The sequence below is a fragment of the Gadus chalcogrammus genome, chromosome 19, assembly GCF_026213295.1.
Source record: "Gadus chalcogrammus isolate NIFS_2021 chromosome 19, NIFS_Gcha_1.0, whole genome shotgun sequence".
NCBI classification, from domain to species: domain Eukaryota; kingdom Metazoa; phylum Chordata; class Actinopteri; order Gadiformes; family Gadidae; genus Gadus; species Gadus chalcogrammus.
The window spans coordinates 8,686,453-8,706,847 of NC_079430.1; the positions used below are offsets into that span (position 1 = coordinate 8,686,453).

The window sequence follows — 20,395 nt, forward strand, 5'->3', positions numbered from 1 at the left end:
ATTAATGTTTTTCCTGGGAACCGATTCAAACCATTTCAGACCTTAAAACCGGCTTCCCCGAAAGACACAAAAGCATTGTGTAACATTCAACGACTTTCTGTTTTTTCTCATTCATTGCAAACTTTTATTTCCACAGTAGTTCCCCTCTTCTTGGATTCATAATTCACACCTCCACCATCATGGCATAAAGACACAGCCTACCGTACACATTGCCCGTCTGAACCGCTCCCCTGATGCTGCTGTGTGCTGTGTCCTGTCTAGGGGCTGCTCAGAGCTGTGTGCCTCTACCCAAGGCCAACCCCTGGGTGCAGGTAGAGGAGATGCCCGTAGGCTGCTGGACCAGCTTCCTGACCTCCGGCAACGAGGAGGTGCACATCCTCAACATCCAGCCCGGCCCGAGTGTACGTATGGACGCATGCGGGGGGGAGGAGTCTAACCCCCACCCCCTCCCACTCACAGTGGTTTAATGCCACGCTCCACCGACTGAGCTACACAGGATTGCACAACAAACATCCCTATTACCTCTTTTTTTGTTTAATCACTGTTATTCCTGTTATGTGCGACGCAGGCCTGAACGCAGTCTTTACGATAAATGTGTGCTACACATATTGTGCTGCGTTATTCTAAGGAAATATATGTTTTGGCTACCGGGTCCGTAATAACTAATTCCCCACCATTAGATAGGAAAAACATCCTGGGATAATTCTCCAGTGTATGAAATCCTTTTTAATATAATAGTCCAAACACGGCTGTTATCTTCTCCCCCCCCCCCCCCCCCCCCCCCCCCCCCGCCCACTCCTCTTGTGAAACGGCCACTTGCGTCAGGGGGGTGTGAGTGATTCCAGATGACAGAGCTAGCGTGTTAGTGAGCAGCTAGCCGCATTCAGTGTAAACACCAGGGACTCCCCAGTGTAACGCTTGACCATTAACACGTGTCAGATGTTCAAACCCGAGTGGATGCAGGGTCACGGCGGGTTCGCGCCTCTTTTCCCTGAGGTCCCCGATGTGTGAAGTGCAATATTTACTGAGAATGTCAGACGGTATAACGTATAGAAACTACTAACGATCTGAGTCTTACTTTCAACGATGCATGATATGTGTTCTCATGAAATTTGATGATAACTTTAATAATAAATACAGGTTTTAACAGGTTTTTCTTTCTATGAAGGCCACATATGCTTATGTTCTTATACATTTGTCCTTTGGCATGGTATAATTATGTACTTGAAAGGCTTGAGCAATGCAAAGATAAGATTGCGATCACAAACTGTTGTTTGGGTTATTTCTGCGATAGCGTCTGACAACCGTGAAGTACTGTCAACGCGTGAACAGTTTCTGTGTGCTATATTTAATCTATATATATATCACATTTATCTGCTCCAGCGATAGCAGAAGATATACCGTTGGCTAATGATTGCATCACGTTCAGTTTGAAGCTAATTTCGTGACACACCATGTCGCACGCTGCCTTGCTATTCCTAACGCTGTCGTAATCCGCTGTTGTCTTCCGACGGCACGACTATTCAAATTCAGAGTCTGCAAAGTTTGTCTCCCAACAGGGTGACAGAAAACGGTCTTTGACGTGGCTCAAAACAAAAAAAAGCAGACACTATTCTTACAAGTATATGAAAGGGCATTGTGTTTCTTTAGACGGTTACTTAAAACAGGTGGCCCCCCAAAGAAGTTTCCACATAAAGACCTAACCCCCTAACGTAGTTTGGCTCAAACACTGCACATCTCAGATCAATCCACGTCTCTCTAAACATACACTTGTGGTGTCTTGCTGGCTCCATCCGCTTACGAGCTAAACGCGAAGGCAACAGGCCTTGAGGTCGCCACAGGTTCGATTGCTTTCACTTCCTCGCTTCACATCCTGTCGATCAATGCGTTAAAAAGCAGAACAAGCAAATGTATACAAAAATCATGTAAACATATAGGGAGTTCTCAGACTAGGGGAAAGTATGGCTGCAACTCTGTCCGCTATCGCTTCAGGAATGGTGTGTGCGAAACAATAGACTGTAGACTATACAATATGCTGTGCTATACCATAGGCTCGGGCCTAGTCGGATATTTACTTCAAACTTATAGCCGGCTGTGTTGGACTCTATTGTGTTGAAACAAAGCATATGCCTACAGGTGAATCAGGACATGTTGTGTGTTTTCTTTGACGTAGTGAAAAGATTGTGCATACTCTTTTGGTTGATTGTCGAATAGAAGAGACAAATTATGATGAAATTATGAGTTGTTTTTTTTCGATTTTGGGGGAAGTAGAGTTGCTTGTGTCCTTGCTCAAAAAATGATGAATACTGTCTGGAGCTAGAATAATTGAGCAGCCCTTCACACCTCAAGCTCAATCTGTTGTCCTTAATAGTCTTTAAAAAGCCTACTCCTCTCTATCTCCCTCATAATTCAGCTTTTCTTCCTGTCCTGTGTCTTCATTTCTTTAATTCAGACTTGATTTACTCTCCAAAGTTTACAAAGGCTGCCTAGCAACTGGCAGAACTATAATGGGTTTAAATTATTTAATTCTCATCAGTGACTTCTGGTGAACGCTATGACTTGAGCTCTTCCAAGAAAATCATTGACCTGCAGTGTGGGTGAAGGACTCTAGTGCGTCATCCTCCCCCTCGTCATACAAACCTATCTTTTCTATGATGTGTCACACATGACCAGGGTACCAATTGCATATTAATTGAAATCCAGATTTTGGTCAGTCTTAAATAAATCTCTTTGTAAGCCTGTTACATTGAATGATCATTTCTGTCCGAATCATGTGGACCTGCCCATGACACACGTCCTTCGGTTCGTGAGGAGGTTAAGACTCATTGCTACCAGGGAGAGGGGGATTCTGTGAACCTTCTCCGACCCTATTGTCAAAGGGATGATGAACATTGACACATCACATCCTCTGGGCTCTTGGTTCTCAGTATTTGACCATCAGAACTCCCATTCCGCTGGCTGGGGCCTCCAAAGAAATCGGATTCCCGGCATTAACGGGCATTAATTCCCGGCATTAACTGGAATCTAGCTCCGCCTTCTTGTCACTATTTACTCTTTTGACAAGAAGCTTGATGACCACTTATTTCTTCTACCAGTGATCTGGGAATCAGCAGTCCTACTTTGCTACAGCCGAACTTCCGGGAAGAACGGCACAGAGCCTAGACAGTAAAGGAGCGGAGTTACGCTTGTTTCAGAGATATTCTGCCGTACAAAACTCATTCGGTGAGCTAACAAGGTGTTGATTATAAAACTTTTTTAGGGTTAACCAGTGCCGTTTGTGTCGATACGTCAAGTGTTGATACGTCATCTGTAAGCGCAGGACCCCGAGTCGCTCTGGCAGCCGAGTCAATCTGACACCCACACCGGTCTGCTGTCAGACTTTACTTTAGATATTAATCAAGTCTGTTTTGTGAGACGGACCAACCAGTAATGTTCCACAGTGGTTGCTGTGGCAGAGATCCACTGGTATGAAGTAAAAACCAGCCATGATATCTGCTGGTGTAGGACTGACCTGAAGAAACCCTGTGTCTCCTAACAGCTTTACAACATCGCCTGGTGTCTCTCTGTCGCAGCTTCGGGCTTTTCGATTTTCGCTCACCTTTTTCTGTTCTGTCCTTCCACACACACACATTCGGTGGACTTTATTGGGTTGTCCAGCAGCAGGCTCGCGTTCACTGCTGTTGGGTGGGTTACTTTGAGTGGCTCAGAATACATTTATATTATCAGAGGCTTTGGGTGTTGTTTCCATTTGTTTCTGAATTTGGCAAGAGGGTAAAACTTGCTAGCGTTTTGCTGTAGACGACTTATTTACATCACAGTATAAAAAAAACATAAATATTTTATAATTTACTGTCTGGTATTTTTTGTTGTCAAGTCTACGATGAAGCATCATTTTTCTAGATCACAGCAAAACAAAAACAAAAAGAGACTACCACTTTTAATCTGTAGTCTTATTGCCGCAGAAGCCTCCATTTTTCACTGGCCCACATTGTCTGGTCAGAGAACATTAGTCATGTCTTTATCACTGCTCGTTCGCTACCTTGTCTGTGTTGCTTCCATCTCATTTGGTCCTCTCTATCTTTTTCTCTCTCTATCTCTCCATCTCTGTCTTCGTCTGCGTCTGTCTGTCTCTCTCAGTCTCTCTCTCTCTCTCTCTCTCTCTCTCTCTCTCTCTCTCTCTCTCTCTCTCTCTCTCTCTCTCTCTCTCTCTCTCTCTCTCTCTCTCTCTCTCTCTCTCTCTCTCTCTCTCTCTCTCTCTCTCGCTTTGTGTGTCTGTTTGTCTGAGCGTCTCTCTGTGTGTTACTCTCTCATTCTCCCTCTTTGTCTCTTTTGCTGAGAAAAACTGTGCCTTCATTCCCATCTTTCAGCCGGTGTTGTGGATGCAGACAGGAGGCCTGTAAGATGTGGGCGATTTGGAAGCAGGGGGCTTAATGTGTTGGGTGGTGATTCCCAGCGAGACGGTGCGATACAGCAGCCGAGGTCTGTCTGCCTAAATCCCTCCGCGCCACACAAAACTAATGAAGGCACGACAAGAAACACCAGCAGGGAATCGTCTTTTCAAAGTCCCCTCTCCGATAAGAAAGCGACTGTAATATATAGCACGACTCTCTGAAGCTGCGGTGGCGTGCACGAGAACAGTCTTGTGTTTCACCCTCACTCTGATATTTAGCATTTTAGATTTCCCCTTTTTTTCCATCGAACCGATATATTTGAAATATACAATTCCACATTACAGAGTCCAATGCGATGGCATGGTTACATTTGAAAGTCCGCCATTTCATCATATTTCTTTAGTTCCTCTTTTTTTTCATGTTTTCATTTGTTTCAGGGTAACGTGGAATAAAAAAAAACTTTACTGATCGCCGTCATAACATCAGTCGTTTGAGATACCATGACTATGACAGACAAATTTACATTTGCTCTTGAATGACAGTCTATAGGATGCTAAATTGTATTTTATCACAACACTTATACCATTAAATATGATTAAAAGCGATTGAAACTCAATGCAAGGTCCATGGTAACACTACAAATGCTAATTTAGTATCAATGTAAGTATTATCAATAATACTTCGAAATCATTGCATTTGTGCATGATAATAACATTAATACCAACTCATTGCTTTTGTATAGCCTTTTTCATGGCACACAAACAGCTGTATCCAGACTGTGTGTAGGGGGATGTCCCACCTCACCGACACCAGGAACACACAGGAACACGCACCTTCCAGAGTGCTATAAGTGGGAGAAAAACTCAAACAATGACAGCTTTCTTCTGCAAATTCAGCTTTCTTTGGGAGCCAGATTAAGGAAAACGATTACCAGTTGTTTTTTTGTGTTGAACCGGGGAAGTGTGCGAGAGGATGCGTGTGGGGTATTGCTGAATATTCTCAAAAAGCCGTTTGGTTTTGTGAAACATGGCGTCCTAATTAAATGGAAATTCCAGCCAGCTACCATATCCTGCTGTCTTCGGGGACAGCCAGTGGATGGTTTTTCCTCGTGTAAAAAAACCTGAAGGAGCGAAGGGGTCATAACATTTAGTATCACAACGTTCTTATCTGTTCCTAAGGCGGAACGAAGAAATGTCAGCCTTTGGAGGAGTTTTTTTTTTTTTCGTAAACACATTAATAGAAGGGAATGTCTTTATCTCTTGCCAGAGCTGTCCGGCTGGATGGGAAGCATTTTTCTTGCAGACGCTCCCCAATCTGGCATTCTCTGTCTCCACCCCCCCCCCCCCCCCATCTCCTCCACCCCTAGCCTTCTTCCTCTTTTCATTACCATCTCCCAACATCCCATTGTGGCGCGCGCTGATTTAGGGCCTAGCAGTGACAGTTTAGTCTCACCTGCGTTGCACTTTGCACTGATTAAAAAAAAAAAGAACAAAAAGCCCAAACCCTGAATCCATTCCTCATGCTATCACCGAAACAAAAGCAGGAATGTGCCGCCAAAGCACCGCTCTTCCGCCCCTTATTCCATAATCCATCCCCACAGGTCACAAATATGACCATAATTCAGATTTAAAATGTGCTCCTAGAAGGGTAACGGCCCACAGAAGAAAATATCTCCCTCTCCTCCTCTCTTTTTTCTTCTGTGGCAGGAGAGAGATGGACACAGAGAGAGAGAGAGAGAGAGAGAGAGAGAGAGAGAGAGAGAGAGAGAGAGAGAGAGAGAGAGAGAGAGAGAGAGAGAGAGAGAGAGAGAGAGAGAGAGAGAGAGAGAGAGAGAGAGAGGAGAGAGAGAGAGAGAGAGAGAGAGAGAGAGAGAGAGAGAGAGAGAGACACACACAGAGAGACACACACAGAGAGACACACAAAGAGAGACACAGTAGAGACACACAAAGAGAGACACAGTAGAGAGACACACACAGAGACAGAGACACACACAGAGACAGAGACACACACAGAGACACACAAAGAGACAGAGACACACACAGAGACACACAAAGAGACAGAGACACACACAGAGACACACAAAGAGACACACACACACAGACAGAGACACACACACAGAGACAAAGAAAGACACAGAGAGGGGGGGTTTCAGAGGTAATTGGATGGGCAGCGAAAATAAGAAAAATGGTCGTCCAAGGAAACCAAGTAAGAAAAAAAGAACTGCGGGAGGAGTAGTTCTTCCACAGCCCATTGATGTGACACCTTGGCACGGCCGGCCCCCTAGGGGGCGAGGGGAGCCTTGCACAGGGCCCGAGACCGGACCCTCTGTGCCGGCCTGGGGTGAGACGCGAGACACAAAAGAATAAGTGGAAGCAGCGTCAGCAGAGGCTGTGCTGCAGTGGAGAAGAGAAGAAGGGGGAAAGGAGTGCTTTGAGGAAAAGAGAAAGGGAAAGAGGTCTGAGGAGGGAAAACGATTGCTTTTGTACTTTGCTTGGTTCAAAGGTCGGAGGTCATGTGATCATGGGGGCACGGGGTAAAATGTGTGGGGGGTTTATTAAAGTTATGGTGACCGAGCTGGTTGTAGGAGAATGAGGCCAGTGAGGTGGACATCATCTTCTTATCCTAATATACAACTCCACATTCTCTTCTTCATTGTTTTGAATATTTTATGAATTTGGGGTTAAAATGATTTTGTATCGTCAATGTATCATACATTTTATTTACCCTTTTTGCTACTGTTCCACACTGCATAATACTACAACACAATATAATATTCACGTGAGAAAAAGGCGCATTGTTTGAACATAAGCTAACAAAAAACGAGAAAATACAATTCCTTCTTTCTTTGTGTCATTACTCCGTGAAGCCGTGGCAGCTTTCATGCCGACAGTATTCCTCGTTTGAAGGTAAAGCATGTCAAATTCATTATGAATGCGACTCTTCCGGGCTTTATTTTTACCCACACCAGCCACAACGCTGTTCTTTTCCTTTCAATTAGGGTTATATCCGGCGCTGCCATGCTGCAGAAATATCCCCCTGTTCACTTGTTTGCACCACTCCTCCGCTTCCATGTCTCATTATCAATTCCTACCCAGTAATGGCTGTGTCTGTAGTCCTATTGTGAATCGGCTTCCCTCTGCCCGTACAAGACGGCGGGGGGATAAAAGTAAGAAAAGTCCAAATCAAAAAACAACACACTAACCATAAACAGTGAAATGGAGATCCATGCCTGGTTAGACACTACAGCCCTCTCTCTCTCTCTCTCTCTCTCTCTCTCTCTCTCTCTCTCTCTCTCTCTCTCTCTCTCTCTCTCTCTCTCTCTCTCTCTCTCTCTCTCTCTCTCTCTCTCTCTCTCTCTCTCTCTCTCTCTCTCTCTCTCTCTCTCTCTCTCTCTCTCTCTCTCTCTCTCTCTCTCTCTCTCTCAACTCCTAACCACACGCACGCACACACACTTTTTTTTTTTTTTGGAGCTTAATACCCCGCGCACTCGCCCCGCTCACATCGGGATGTTTCCCGTCTTGCGGAGGGAGCAGACGCAGCGACATAACAGGATTGCATTTAAATTTCGACTTCCTGCCAAACAAGGGGCTCCCACAAAGTCCACCTCGTTGGGCTAATTAGTGAGATGGTGCAATGGTTTAATGTTGGCAGGCAAGACGATATATCCAGAAGGGCTAAACCAACACAATAACAAATGCAAACTAATGGAGGTGGATTTGGCTGAATTAGGAAAAACGACCTGATACGTTTTTCGACTTGACGCGTGCGCATGCGAAACCTGTGTCAAAAATCAACAGCTATCGCATCCCGCCATCATTTCGGTGGGATGCGATAGCATCAGCCACCGTTTTTCCCTTCACCTTCCTTCCCTCGCTCTCTTCTCGTTCATTCCTTTCGGTGACCTTCTTCCACGCGACGCACACTCTGTAGACGCGCCGCTATACGGATCTGTCGCACATCACGCCGCGGCAAACATCCTCCCAGTTCACATCCTCTTCATTATCAGATGTATTCACCCTCCTCTACGTCCTTCTCTTTCTGTCCCGCCCGTGACATTTCGAAGGCTCTCCCGTCAGCTTGTTTTTATTTTTTAATTTCGTCTTCCTCTTCCGTCTCGGTTTGTTGTGGTGTTTGTCCATGTTATGAGGCCTACTCTGGCCTCGTCTCGCTCCGCGGGAGACCGGCAATTACCGCTCCATGATCTGGCATTAGCTCATCATAATCCTTTTAGATCATATGCGGCTCCCAGCAGGTAGCAACAAGATGAATTTAATAACGGGGATTTGACGTTTGCCAAAGCGAAAACACGAGTCCATTTCCATGGAAGGAAGCTGTTAGGGGTTTATGGGATAATATTTTGGTAGTGTTTGGCAGTAAAACCAACACAAGGATGTAAGAGGAATCAAATATTTGAGCAAAGCAAAGCTATCACGTGAATGATGAATTGTAAATCCATTCATTGCTAATTCATTGTTCATCGTTTTCCCAAGTCAATTTCATAGCTCAGACCATTTCGCTAACTTAACTAATGTAGCTAACATTTTCAACTCAGACCTATCCTCTCCCATATGTCGTACAGCCGTAGAGTGTTCCTTTGCGGTGGCTAGAGCGTTGACAACTGGCCCCTTGTGCGATTGGACACGCCACTGAATCTATATGGGGAGGGGGGGTCCAGGTGTTTACCCAGCAGTGTACAGAAAGCACAACACAGATCTGGAACGGATTTGAATATCTCTCTCTCTCTCTGTCTCTCTCTCTCTGTCTCTCTGTCTCTCTCTCTCTTGCTCTCTCTTTCTCTGCCAAATCTCACAGCAGGAGGGGGTACATCGAGACTGCCTGGTAGCACAGATATTGTTTTTATTATGATTGTACAGTTGGATTCATTTAAAAAAGGGAAGAACAAAAATAAACAAATAATAATAAAATAAATACAACAAAAGTTTTTTCGGCTGTTAAATAATTAAAAAAATGCCATTTAAAACTACCGCGTCCATGATTTGTTTTCGGTTTCTGTAATAAGAGTGTGCTGCAGCCAATCCGTTTCTGTTGAGTCACGACATGAAAGGATTGGGCACTGTAGTGTGCATCTCTCCACGCTGATGGCGAAACAATGACTCTTATGACATCTTAGTTTTCTTCTTAAAAAAGGGTTCAGGGTAGTGCGTGTCAGCGTTCTGGTCCCTTATCCCATGGCTTAACTTGGATATGCCCTGAAAGAACTTTTGGCAAGGGGCTGGCCGGATAGATGAATGGCCGTATGGATGGATGATAGTTATATGGATGGATGGACTATAGTTAGATGGATGGATGGATGGATGGATGATAGTTAGATGGATGGATGGATGATAGTTAGATGGATGGATGGATGATAGGTGTATGGATGGATGGATTGTGGGTCGATGGAGAGATGCATGGATAGACAGTTTGATGGATGGATGGATGGATGGATGGATGGATGGATGGATGGATGCTAGGGTGATGGAAGGTTGAATGTAAGGATGATAACGGATGACAGACACCTACCAACGGGTGGACGGATGCTTCCTCCAGCGCCGCCACCGCCTTGCCCTCACCGACCCCTCCCTCTTGTATCAACACACCCTCGGCAGTCTGACCCTGGGCCCCGTGACTTCGACCGGCTGCCGATCAAGGCTCTCGTCATACACACAGCCCCCTCAAATCATTCCCTTTCTCCAGGCGCTCCCTGCTGCATGACGCGTGCACCTGAGACGGTCACCATTCCCGCCCTGACGACTCCTACCCTCTGGCAGGCAGTGCTCCTGTGCTCCTCGTCAGCGGCTCAATAAAAGCTGAAGGAAGGGTATAGAGAAGGGTCTGTTCAGCGTTTGTTTGCATGGGCGCTTTATCAGCCCCGCTACAGAGATACCATTACCGGCCGAGCCACGACCATTCCAGCCCCTTCCGCAGATCGCTCTCTCTGCTGGAGCCTGCAGTGTTAGATTAAATTCTTGCCTCTGCGGTGCGATGAATTTCAGACGGCCTCCCTCTGGATAGCGAGGTGTCATGGCGCTGCAGGAGATGAGGATTCGGGGTTGTAGATCTGTGCTTCCAATTTGCTTTGTCTTCTTTTTTTTTTACGGAAGCTCATTTGGAGACGGGTTGTAGGAAATGTCTAGTCGACAAGGCGAAGCGGTTGCGTCTGCTGATTCTTTCTTTGTTTATTGTGTTCGGTTTGTTTTAACGCATGATTGTACAACCCTGAACAACCGAAACATGCTTGTGTGCGTGCGTGCGTGCGATTGTGTGACCACCTACCCCAGACATCCTACATCTGTACATGTATTTAACACATTGTACGACCGGACTCCCCTGTTGAGCTGATTTATAACTTAATCGTCATCTCATACATGTCCGATGATGTCATCCAATCACCCCTGGTGATGTACTGTCCAGATATGATAATGTGGGTCACTCGGTTTCAAGGAGAGCATGTTTCCAAGTGCATGATCGGCAGTGACGGACACATTGGATATAGGAGATGTATTGAGAACATGTCTTGCATTGTTACTCCTAACATGTACTCTGTGACACTGAATGACCTAACCTTTTGTTTCTGATTCCGATCCTTTTCACAGAGGTGTCAACGTAGTACACACAGTTTTCGCTCATAATACTTATTATAGGTCTGCTACTATTTTGTACCAGCGAACATTGTCCAGGGTCAATGACAAATGTACTTATGGTAAGTGGCTGTGGGTAAAAGCGTCTGCTAAACGCACTAATGTAAAGGTAGCTGAGCCTACCCTGTAGTACCCTTGAACATGAAAAGGCCATGAACCATTGTTAGTGTTATGAGAAACACCTGTATTTGTCCTACGATGACCTCTCTGTGGTAATGGGTCAACAGCTACTCTAGAGCCACTCTTAAGGAACTCTGCCGTGACACTTAGGATTTGACTGTTCAGCCCGTAGTTCACTACGGATCGAACAATCCACTAAATGACAACATATTCTAAATCCAAGCTCAATCTCTCTGTCTTCCAGGGTATGTTCTGTCTGAACATGACCATGGCCGGGCCCATGAAGGTCATCCTCACCTCGAGCTCCCCTGCTGCGAGCCATGTGCTCTTGGCACTGAACAAGGACGTCAACATCTACGTGAGTACATTAATGCCCTTACTTTCAATTGGACCCCCTTCACAGAGCTGTTCCAGCAGGGTAAACACACAGGTGTATGGCCCCCCGGCACCCTGACATTCACATTGGGTATGCGAACTACCCAAGGCTCCTTACAGGTGCCAGGGCATGGGTAGCAGACTAAACCAGTCTACTTCATGTCGGCGTAGCCGTCCAGCCGACTATCTATATGTCTTCTACCCGGGCCTCGGTGCAGACCCATAATCAGTGCAGACCCACATCTGGGTTGGCCTTCCAGTAACGTAGCGTCTTTCACAGGGGTTCCATAACAATAGTACTAGCAGTAGCAGTTACACAGTAGCACATCTAGCGAATCAATATTTGTATCGATTCGTGGTTGGACTTCAGAGTATTTTTGTTTTAATACTCCCACCCCCCAGATGTACGAAGCTAGTGCCAGATGCTTGGTGTGGAATCAAAGTAGCACAGATGTGTGGTCCTCAGGGCCAGTTTAGAGAAACAATTAACCTTGTTTGTTTTCGCTGACTCTCCCCCAGGGCTTCTCTCTGTGTGTGCGACAGTTTACATTTGAGCACTGCACTCTATAAAATAGATAACAGAGTGGGTGTGCTTGGGTAGCCAGATAGAAAAAAGAAAAAAGAAAAACGACCAACTGCATTGTCTGTAAAAAAGAAAAAGAAAAAGCTGTTCCAATGAGAATCCAATGAGGTTTAGTTTTCACTTTGTTCAAGGGCCTCTGTCAGTGTCAGGTTGAGTCTGTCTGTAATAAATTGGAAATTTCTGCATTTTCTTGGACTTTCTTGGACTCACACTGTTGGATTCCCTAAAACAACATTGAAGAAGTGATGTTGTATTTAACTGTTTAGGATTGTTGCTGTGCCTCGCATAATTGCAGGACAGACTGGGAGTAAATTAAAATCAATCTGAGGCAAATGGGTTTCAGGAAATATGAATCTATTCAATTGACAGTGCGAGCAGATGTGGACAAAAGAAAGCAAGAAAGCCATAGTGATTCTAAGGAACAGTCAAAATATAAAACCATCTAAAAAACTTTTTGTCTCAATTGACCATCTTTCAGTTTGTCACGTCATTAACAAGAGAACCGGTGCGCCTACAAAAAAGATGATGCGCTTCCAGTAAAAGAGTAGAGATCCTACACCGTGTGTTACATCCTGCTGAGGGGTCTGCAGTACATTCCCCCGGCCCACGGGATGTTCTCGGTGGGATCACGCGGGGGAGTGATTGTGTGTGTGTTGTCTTTAACCTGAAACAACAGCATCTGCTCTGTGTCTGTCTGAGGAAGGACGTCACTGGGGGGTTTGACGGCTCATCTGGGGCACTGCATTGAGGGAAAGATAGTGGGGACACAGTGTGTTGGGGACAGAGTGTGTTGGGGACAGAGTGTGTTGGGGACAGAGTGTGTTTGGAAATAGTGTGTATGGGACATGTTAGGGACAGAGAGTGTTGGGGACATAATGTGTGTTGGACAGAGTGTGTTGGACAGAGTGTGTTGGACAGAGTGTGTTGGACAGAGTGTGTTGGACAGAGTGTGTTGGGGACAGAGTGTGTTGGACAGAGTGTGTTGGGGACAGAGTGTGTTGGGGACAGAGTGTGTTGGGGACAGAGTGTGTTGGGGACAGAGTGTGTAGGGGACATGTTAGGGACAGAGTGTGTTGGACAGAGTGTGTTGGGGACATAATGTGTTGGGGACAGAGTGTGTTGGGGACAGAGTGTGTTGGACAGAGTGTGTTGGGGACATAATGTGTTGGGGACAGAGTGTGTTGGGGACAGAGTGTGTTGGGGACAGAGTGTGTAGGGGACATGTTAGGGACAGAGTGTGTTGGACAGAGTGTGTTGGGGACATAATGTGTTGGGGACAGAGTGTATTGGACAGAGTGTGTTGGACAGAGTGTGTTGGGGACATAATGTGTTGGGGACAGAGTGTATTGGACAGAGTGTGTCGGGGACGGAGTGTGTTGGGGACACAGTGTATTGGGGAAAGAGTGGGGACAGAGTGTGTCGTTTTGGGGACATATTGGGGACAGAGTGTGTTGGGGACATTATGTGTTGGGGACAGAGTGTGTCGGGGACGGAGTGTGTCGTTTTGGGGACATATTGGGGACAGACTGTGTTGGGGACAGGGTGTGTCGGGGACGGAGTGTGTCGTTTTGGGGACATATTGGGGACAGAGTGTGTCGGGGACGGAGTGTGTCGTTTTGGGGACATATTGGGGACAGAGTGTGTCGGGGACGGAGTGTGTCGTTTTGGGGACATATTGGGGACAGAGTGTGTTGGGGACATTATGTGTTGGGGACAGAGTGAGTCGGGGACGGAGTGTGTAGTTTTGGGGACATATTGGGGACAGAGTGTGTTGGGGACATAATGTGAACCAAGGGTGTTGGTAGCATAATAGGGCCAGTGTTATGGGGACATAGTACTTTAGGGACATAGTGTGAACCTTTATACCAGTACAGGATTAGGTGGTGATACCTGGAAGCACGCTGGGGACTAAGGGACCCAATCCAAACAGGAGATGGCTCAGCAAGTTCCCGGAGCCGAGTAGAGCTTTCTGTTTTGTTTTTCCAAACGTTTTTCTGTAGCGCACTGTGCATTTGTATCCTGTATTCCACCTCGCCCCTCTGAGCGTCTGGTGATCGACCTTGATGAATTTTTTGAATCATCATTTTTTTTTTCCGGCCCATTCAGCCACTGGAGAGGATATTAAAATGTTTCTGACTTTAGGCAGCGTAGACCTTGAGTTACGATTAAATCATCACTCAAATTCATAATTTGATAGTAAAGCTTTACAGAGGGAACCGATTCTCTGTAAAAAAAGCTTCATCAAGTCAATGTTGGAGAAGGGGTGAGCGAGACAGATCAATACCACATGGAAACATTTGTACCATCTGCTTTATATTTGTAAGACATACCCACGCGTTGTACTTTAGAGTATTCCTACCTAAATGAATCTACTACCCAGAGAAATGTTCATTTCTGTGATTGCATCACGCTTGATGATGTGCAAATTTGCTTTAATCAACATATTAGAAGGATTACTTTGAATTGCGTCTCGGGACAACTTTCTCTGGAATCTTATTTTGACTTTATTATCTCCAGTTTCCCAAATGTGTTGTCCCCAAAAGAGCTGGTTCACATCAGTGGCAGTTAATCTTTTCCCCTTTCATTTTGTTTTAATCCAACTGTTCAATCAGACGACTTCAACTGCCCTCAAACAAGCATATGTGCACACGCACACACACACACACACACACACACACACACACACACACACACACACACACACACACACACACACACACACACACACACACACACACACACACACACACACACACACACACACACACACACACACACACACACACACACACACACACACACACACACACACACACACACACACACACACCCAGGAAACTGCTTTCTGGAATGTTCTTTTTCCAGACTTTTGAATTATATAGAACATTGCTGATGTACCAAACTAACAGCTGTAGAGTGATTATGCTATTATGTCAAGGGAACGCACTCATATCCCCGTTTTATCCACACAGTACATACAGTAATGAAGTTGTGTAACTATTTTTGTATATTTGCCCAGACACCAAAAAACTCAGACTTAACCCCTATCCCTCTATGTACATCAAAAGCATAACAGGAACATTCTACAATAAGGGTACATAAATCTGGTTGGGGCTAGGCTTAGCCCTAGCCCTAACTCTATTTAATAATGTATAAATAAATATCCTACTTGAATACCATTACCTAAGTTACCATGAACAATGCAAAAAACAGGAACACCATTAGTAAACAGGAAAACAGTAAACAGGAACACCATTAGTAAATTATTTTTTAGGCCGCTAGTTAACCAGTTAAATAACTGGTAATACATTTTTATGACTGAATTAATTAATTAACCAGTTGATTAATGTCAGTTAACTAATGGGTCAAATATTACCCTTATCCAATACTGTTTCCAGAAAAACAAAATAATCCATTATACAAGTATTATTATTATCCCATAAGGTATAATGTTTCCATCGACCTCCATGCGGCTAGCAGCACTAGTGGACAGTATATTTTGACCCCATATAGGGGCCAGATTCCAGCCAACTGTAATGACGCACGCCGTTTAAAAAAAGGGCCAGTTTCCTGGCCCAAGACAGGAAGTGGAGGAAGGACTATGCCTCCAGTAGGGGTGGGGGGTGTCGTGGGGTGGGGGGGGGGTTCCAACTGAAATCGCCAGGACACTTAACCATAATAAACATTCCTTTTCAAATGGACCCTGCTTTGAGAATAGCAGTGGTAAGAGGTGTGTGTGTGTGTACTGTGTGCGTGTGCGTGCGTGTGTACAGTGTGTGTGTACAGTGTACGTGTGTATGTGTGTGTGTGTGTGTGTGTGTGGTAGTAGAAGGTGGCAGTAAATGGGTGAACAGGAGGAAAAGTCCTATGAATAAAGAGCTGACTCACTCATTACTCCAGGGAGAAAAAAGGTGTGACCAATAAATATTAATATTGTGTTGCTTCTTAAAGCTGGTGTCTGTGAAATTTGAGAGTTGTAGAGAGCAGAAGAGAGCAAGGTTTAGAAAACAAACCACCCACCCTCTCCGGGCCCTCCCTATGCCTCTCCACCATTGAGAAGTGTTTAATTCACAAACATTTGGTGGAACTCTGGTAACAGTGTGCTTGCATGTTATTGACAGGCAAGATAATCCCCTGAACCTTCCAACCGGAAGAGAGATGCCTCGATTGGTCAGAACTGAGCCAGGAGCATTCCAAAATCTAAGTCGACCAGGAAGGATATTCTCACTGAGCATTTTACTCATTCATAGCTGAAAAGTGACATTGATGACATTGAAAAAATGACATTGAAATTAAAGTTGTGAAACCTTACCTATATCACCTTCAACGTTACTTTAACAACAACACTTTCAACCCGGGGTCTTACAATGCACCTCTCCTTGAGTGCAAACTATTTTTTAGGATGAGTGGCCCCAGTAGGAATTGAACCCCTCAGCCTTAGCAGTCATCCTTCCCCATCACTTGAGCTGGACAGGACTACAGCTGAGGCAGACAGGAGTGTTAATATTGTATAGCTCACCTACGGCCAGATGATCACTCTTGTAGTTGATCGTCAACGGATAACCACTGTTATTTATACGGTCCTGTGTCGTGTTTTCCTTTCAGGTTGGCAACAATTCCACCATGACTTTGATGATGCATAAGGACCAAACCCATATGATTGACCTGCCGACAGATCTGGGGCAGCTGGTCAACTGGGCCACACAGAACTTTGGGGGCGTGACCTCGCTGACCGCCATCCGAAACCCGGGGAACATCGCCTACACTGGGAGAGCAGGTTAGTCCCGCGAGTATATAATGAGGAAGTGACCGTTGTTTGTGCGGGGGGGGACTTAAACAGTGCTATTTGTAATTGAACTCTTGTTCCCTCTTCCCTCTTCCCTCCTGTTGGTTAGTGTTCCTAGGGTCTCTTGGATTTTTCCAAGATTCTGTTTGCTGCATGTGTATTGTCTCCATCCATTTTAACTACTATTTTAACTACTATGTGATGTTTCCGTTCTTTTTCTGTACGGAAACCTTGAGTCTCCTGAAAGGAGGCATACAAATGCAATGTATTTTTATAATCATTAATAATAAAATACAATTAACCTTATGATTATTATGATTATTACTATTATTCTATTCTAAAGGCATAGTAGTTGCCGTCACACCAAACAGCAACCATGCATGATAGAAAGGGTCAATCGCTGCATCAGTGACTTGAAAACACCGCCACAATTTAAAAAATTGCCATTTTCCTCCACAGGCACCGGGCTGGGCTCCAGAGACTGCGTCCTGAAGCACGAAGACCCGTCGCTGAAGCCCTTCACGGAGCAGCAGCCCTTCATGGAGCCGCAGCCGAAGCCGCAGTCCGCCCTGGTGTCCTGCTTCGTGGACGCCCCCGGCGAAAGGGAGATCCACATCATCAACATCCCAGACAGCGCCAGTCCCCGGTACGTGTTCCAACACCGACGCCGACATGATTAGTGGAGGGAAGTTAATGGACGGAGACAGGGCCTGTGACGTAAAGATTAACGGGCCGAAGCCCGAGTTGGCAATTAATTTGTAATTTTGCTGGTGCGCTTTTTGTGAAAGGGTGAGGTACCGTGTTATTAATGGCACGTATTCGAGTGCCCTGTAAATGACTTTAGATGATGAAAGAAATCCAAAGGAATAAATCGCAATATGATAGATGACGTTTGATCGGGACGATAGCCGCAGCCCTTCCCTCAGACGCACCGTTAACGTACTGGTGTTTGTGTTTCAGCAACGTGTCGGTTCGCGTGGACACAGAGAAGGCCATTAGTCTGTTCCTGAGAGGCCCCCAAGGGACATTATGGAGCTTCGGCAAACTCCCACCGTTCCAGTTTGGAGTAAGCCAAGTCATGTTCATTTTGTACAGCAGATGAAAAAATAATAATTTCAGAAACACTTCTTGACAGCAAAAAATCTGATTTAATGGAGCGTGATCATGGGGAGTCACACTGGGCGCATTAACCAAGCGTCTTCGAAGAGACAACGGGTGTGCGTGATTCTTGTACGGGAGCTTTCAGAGGGTGGGCTGTAACAACACAGAGAACAAAGGTGAGGGGAGTGACCTTTGTGGATGGCCTGGGCTGGAGAGGCCATGGTCATTTGAAATACACTATGGGGGGAAGTGGACGCGTCTGCAACGATGCAAGACAGCTTAAGGCATCTAAACAATCCGGAAGTCAGGAGAAAGGCAGGGCCTCCTAATCAGACTCCAAATGGCTTTTAATTCGACAAGGTCATTTCATCTGTATGCCATTTGATTTGGATCTATTCCCCCACCACTATAGCCCTTGAGTAACTGTAGTCTAGTAACTGTCTTAGAGAGCCGCACAGGCCCACATCCCCAAAAAGTTGGGGGTTCAGGAAGACTTCCGGAGTAGGAACCACAATCTTTACTACATGCTCTGAAAAAAAAAGAAAGTAATCTGGACCAATCGGCTCACAATGTCGGATTTTCGAACAGATGAAGCGATGATGAATGTATTAAAGTGTGTTCATTCCCACTGTGAGCGCCTGGGTCTCGAGAGAGCTTTATGAGTGAGAGCTCAGTAGCGATGCCAAGTTACACAAGTTGAACGTTTGAGGTTTTATTGAATTGGACGAGGAACCAGAGGCAGAAGGAAGAGGAAAGTCAGTCCCGACAGTATTCACTTATTTCTTTATTTTTTGGATTCATCAAAAAGTTCGAGCCCAATTTCAAATTGTCGTATACTATTTGCTACATTATATATTATGCAGTATATTATATTACGCGTTATATACATATCAATATCTTGCATTTTAATCGTATCTAGATATTAATAGTTGACAATGGCAGCTTTGCTTTTTCAGTCGCAAAAACAGTGTGTTTTTCTCTTTGCTTGCGTATCATTTGGTACGAGTATGATAAGAGGGGGATCATTTGGTACTAATATATACTAATATAGGTAATATAGGATTGTATGCCATCCTATATTACTGTTCTACTACTCTTTGAGCAACATAAGAACAATCTGTTGGATCATGTTCTGATTGGTTCGTTGTTGTCTTGCCTTCACCAACACAGTCCACCAACGAAATCTGGCTGACTGGCAACTTCAACCACAAACTGAACAAGTCAGTCACGTTGACCAATGACAGTGCCCTGGCTGTGCAGCAGAAGGCCCTCGACTATTTCAAGGCTAAATCGTTCACCAGCTACTCCGAAATCCAGGGAGAGGGATCTATGATCCCGTTACTGCTGATACTGAAAGACTATTCGCCAGGTAAGGAGATGAGTGCACCTGGTCAACTGTGTTTAACATTTGACGTTTCTGTTAAGTATTCTAAATGTATTAGCGTTAAAATCTAGCAATGTTCACAGCTCGGGTTTATTGTATTTGCTTGGCTATCTTATCAAATATGCAATATAAGCAGATATATTATAAAAGCGGTTTACACATTGGGTTTAATTATTTAATTATTCACGAGTATTTGAACATTTGAACAGCATGCCTTTTATGTCCCCGGTTGCAGCCAGTCGAGATCCGGTCGTTCCCGCCGTCACCACCAGCCCGCCCCACATGCCCCTGCTGATGCAGCTGTACAGCGCCCCGGACTACCGCCTACCCCTCGAGCCAAACACCAAGGTGCAGAGCGACAAGAGGATCTACGCAGAGGTGAGGAGAACCCCACCCCCCCCCCCACACACACTTCACTTCAGCGTGACGATTCTCCTTTAGGTTGTTGGTTTGAGTCTCGATGGCTCCGCACCATACAAGCTTCGTGTTCGTTCTGAATGGAGGGAGGAAGGCTTGGGGGTTTTATCCGATTAACCGGTCGTCTGTTCTATGATTGTGTGAAGAACGCGCTCGCAGAGTATGGTGTTATTGTATTTTTATTCAATAGGATGTGAAGTCATTTTAATGGAAAGGGCCCATTTCACAGCAGACTAGACAGTGTGGCAGGCAGGAAGGAAGTACACAACATGTGCAAGGGAGCGTTTCTCAGGGGGCGCATGTGGGTTTTTCAGCGGTGGTAGGAAGATAATATAACATAATTATCAGCTTCCAAACCATTGCCCAATCCAATTTGAGATTATCTCTTAGTCATTAACTCCAAAACATCTCCTGTTTCCTCCTCCTCCTCCTCCTCCTCCTCCTCCTCCTCCTCCTCCTCCTCCTCCTTCTTCATCTCCTCCACTTTCATCTCCATTCATGAACTCTGTCATCTCATCCATTCTCAACTCCATCCTCATGTCCTTCGTCATCACCATCACCATCACCATCATCACCATCATCATCATCATCATCATC

The 20,395-nt window shown here is 45.3% G+C and overlaps 1 protein-coding gene across 1 annotated transcript in view; it reads left to right on the forward strand.

Annotated features, from left to right (window-relative positions):
- The first annotated feature begins 218 nt into the window (after nt 1-218).
- eng (endoglin) overlaps nt 219-20,395 on the forward strand; it is a 26,040-nt gene continuing 5,863 nt past the window's right edge. The window contains 7 exon segments of the mRNA XM_056578234.1: nt 219-401; nt 11,397-11,510; nt 16,716-16,887; nt 17,356-17,542; nt 17,857-17,962; nt 19,168-19,366; nt 19,617-19,759. Coding sequence (XP_056434209.1) covers nt 234-401; nt 11,397-11,510; nt 16,716-16,887; nt 17,356-17,542; nt 17,857-17,962; nt 19,168-19,366; nt 19,617-19,759 — 1,089 coding nt within the window. The 5' untranslated portion in view covers nt 219-233.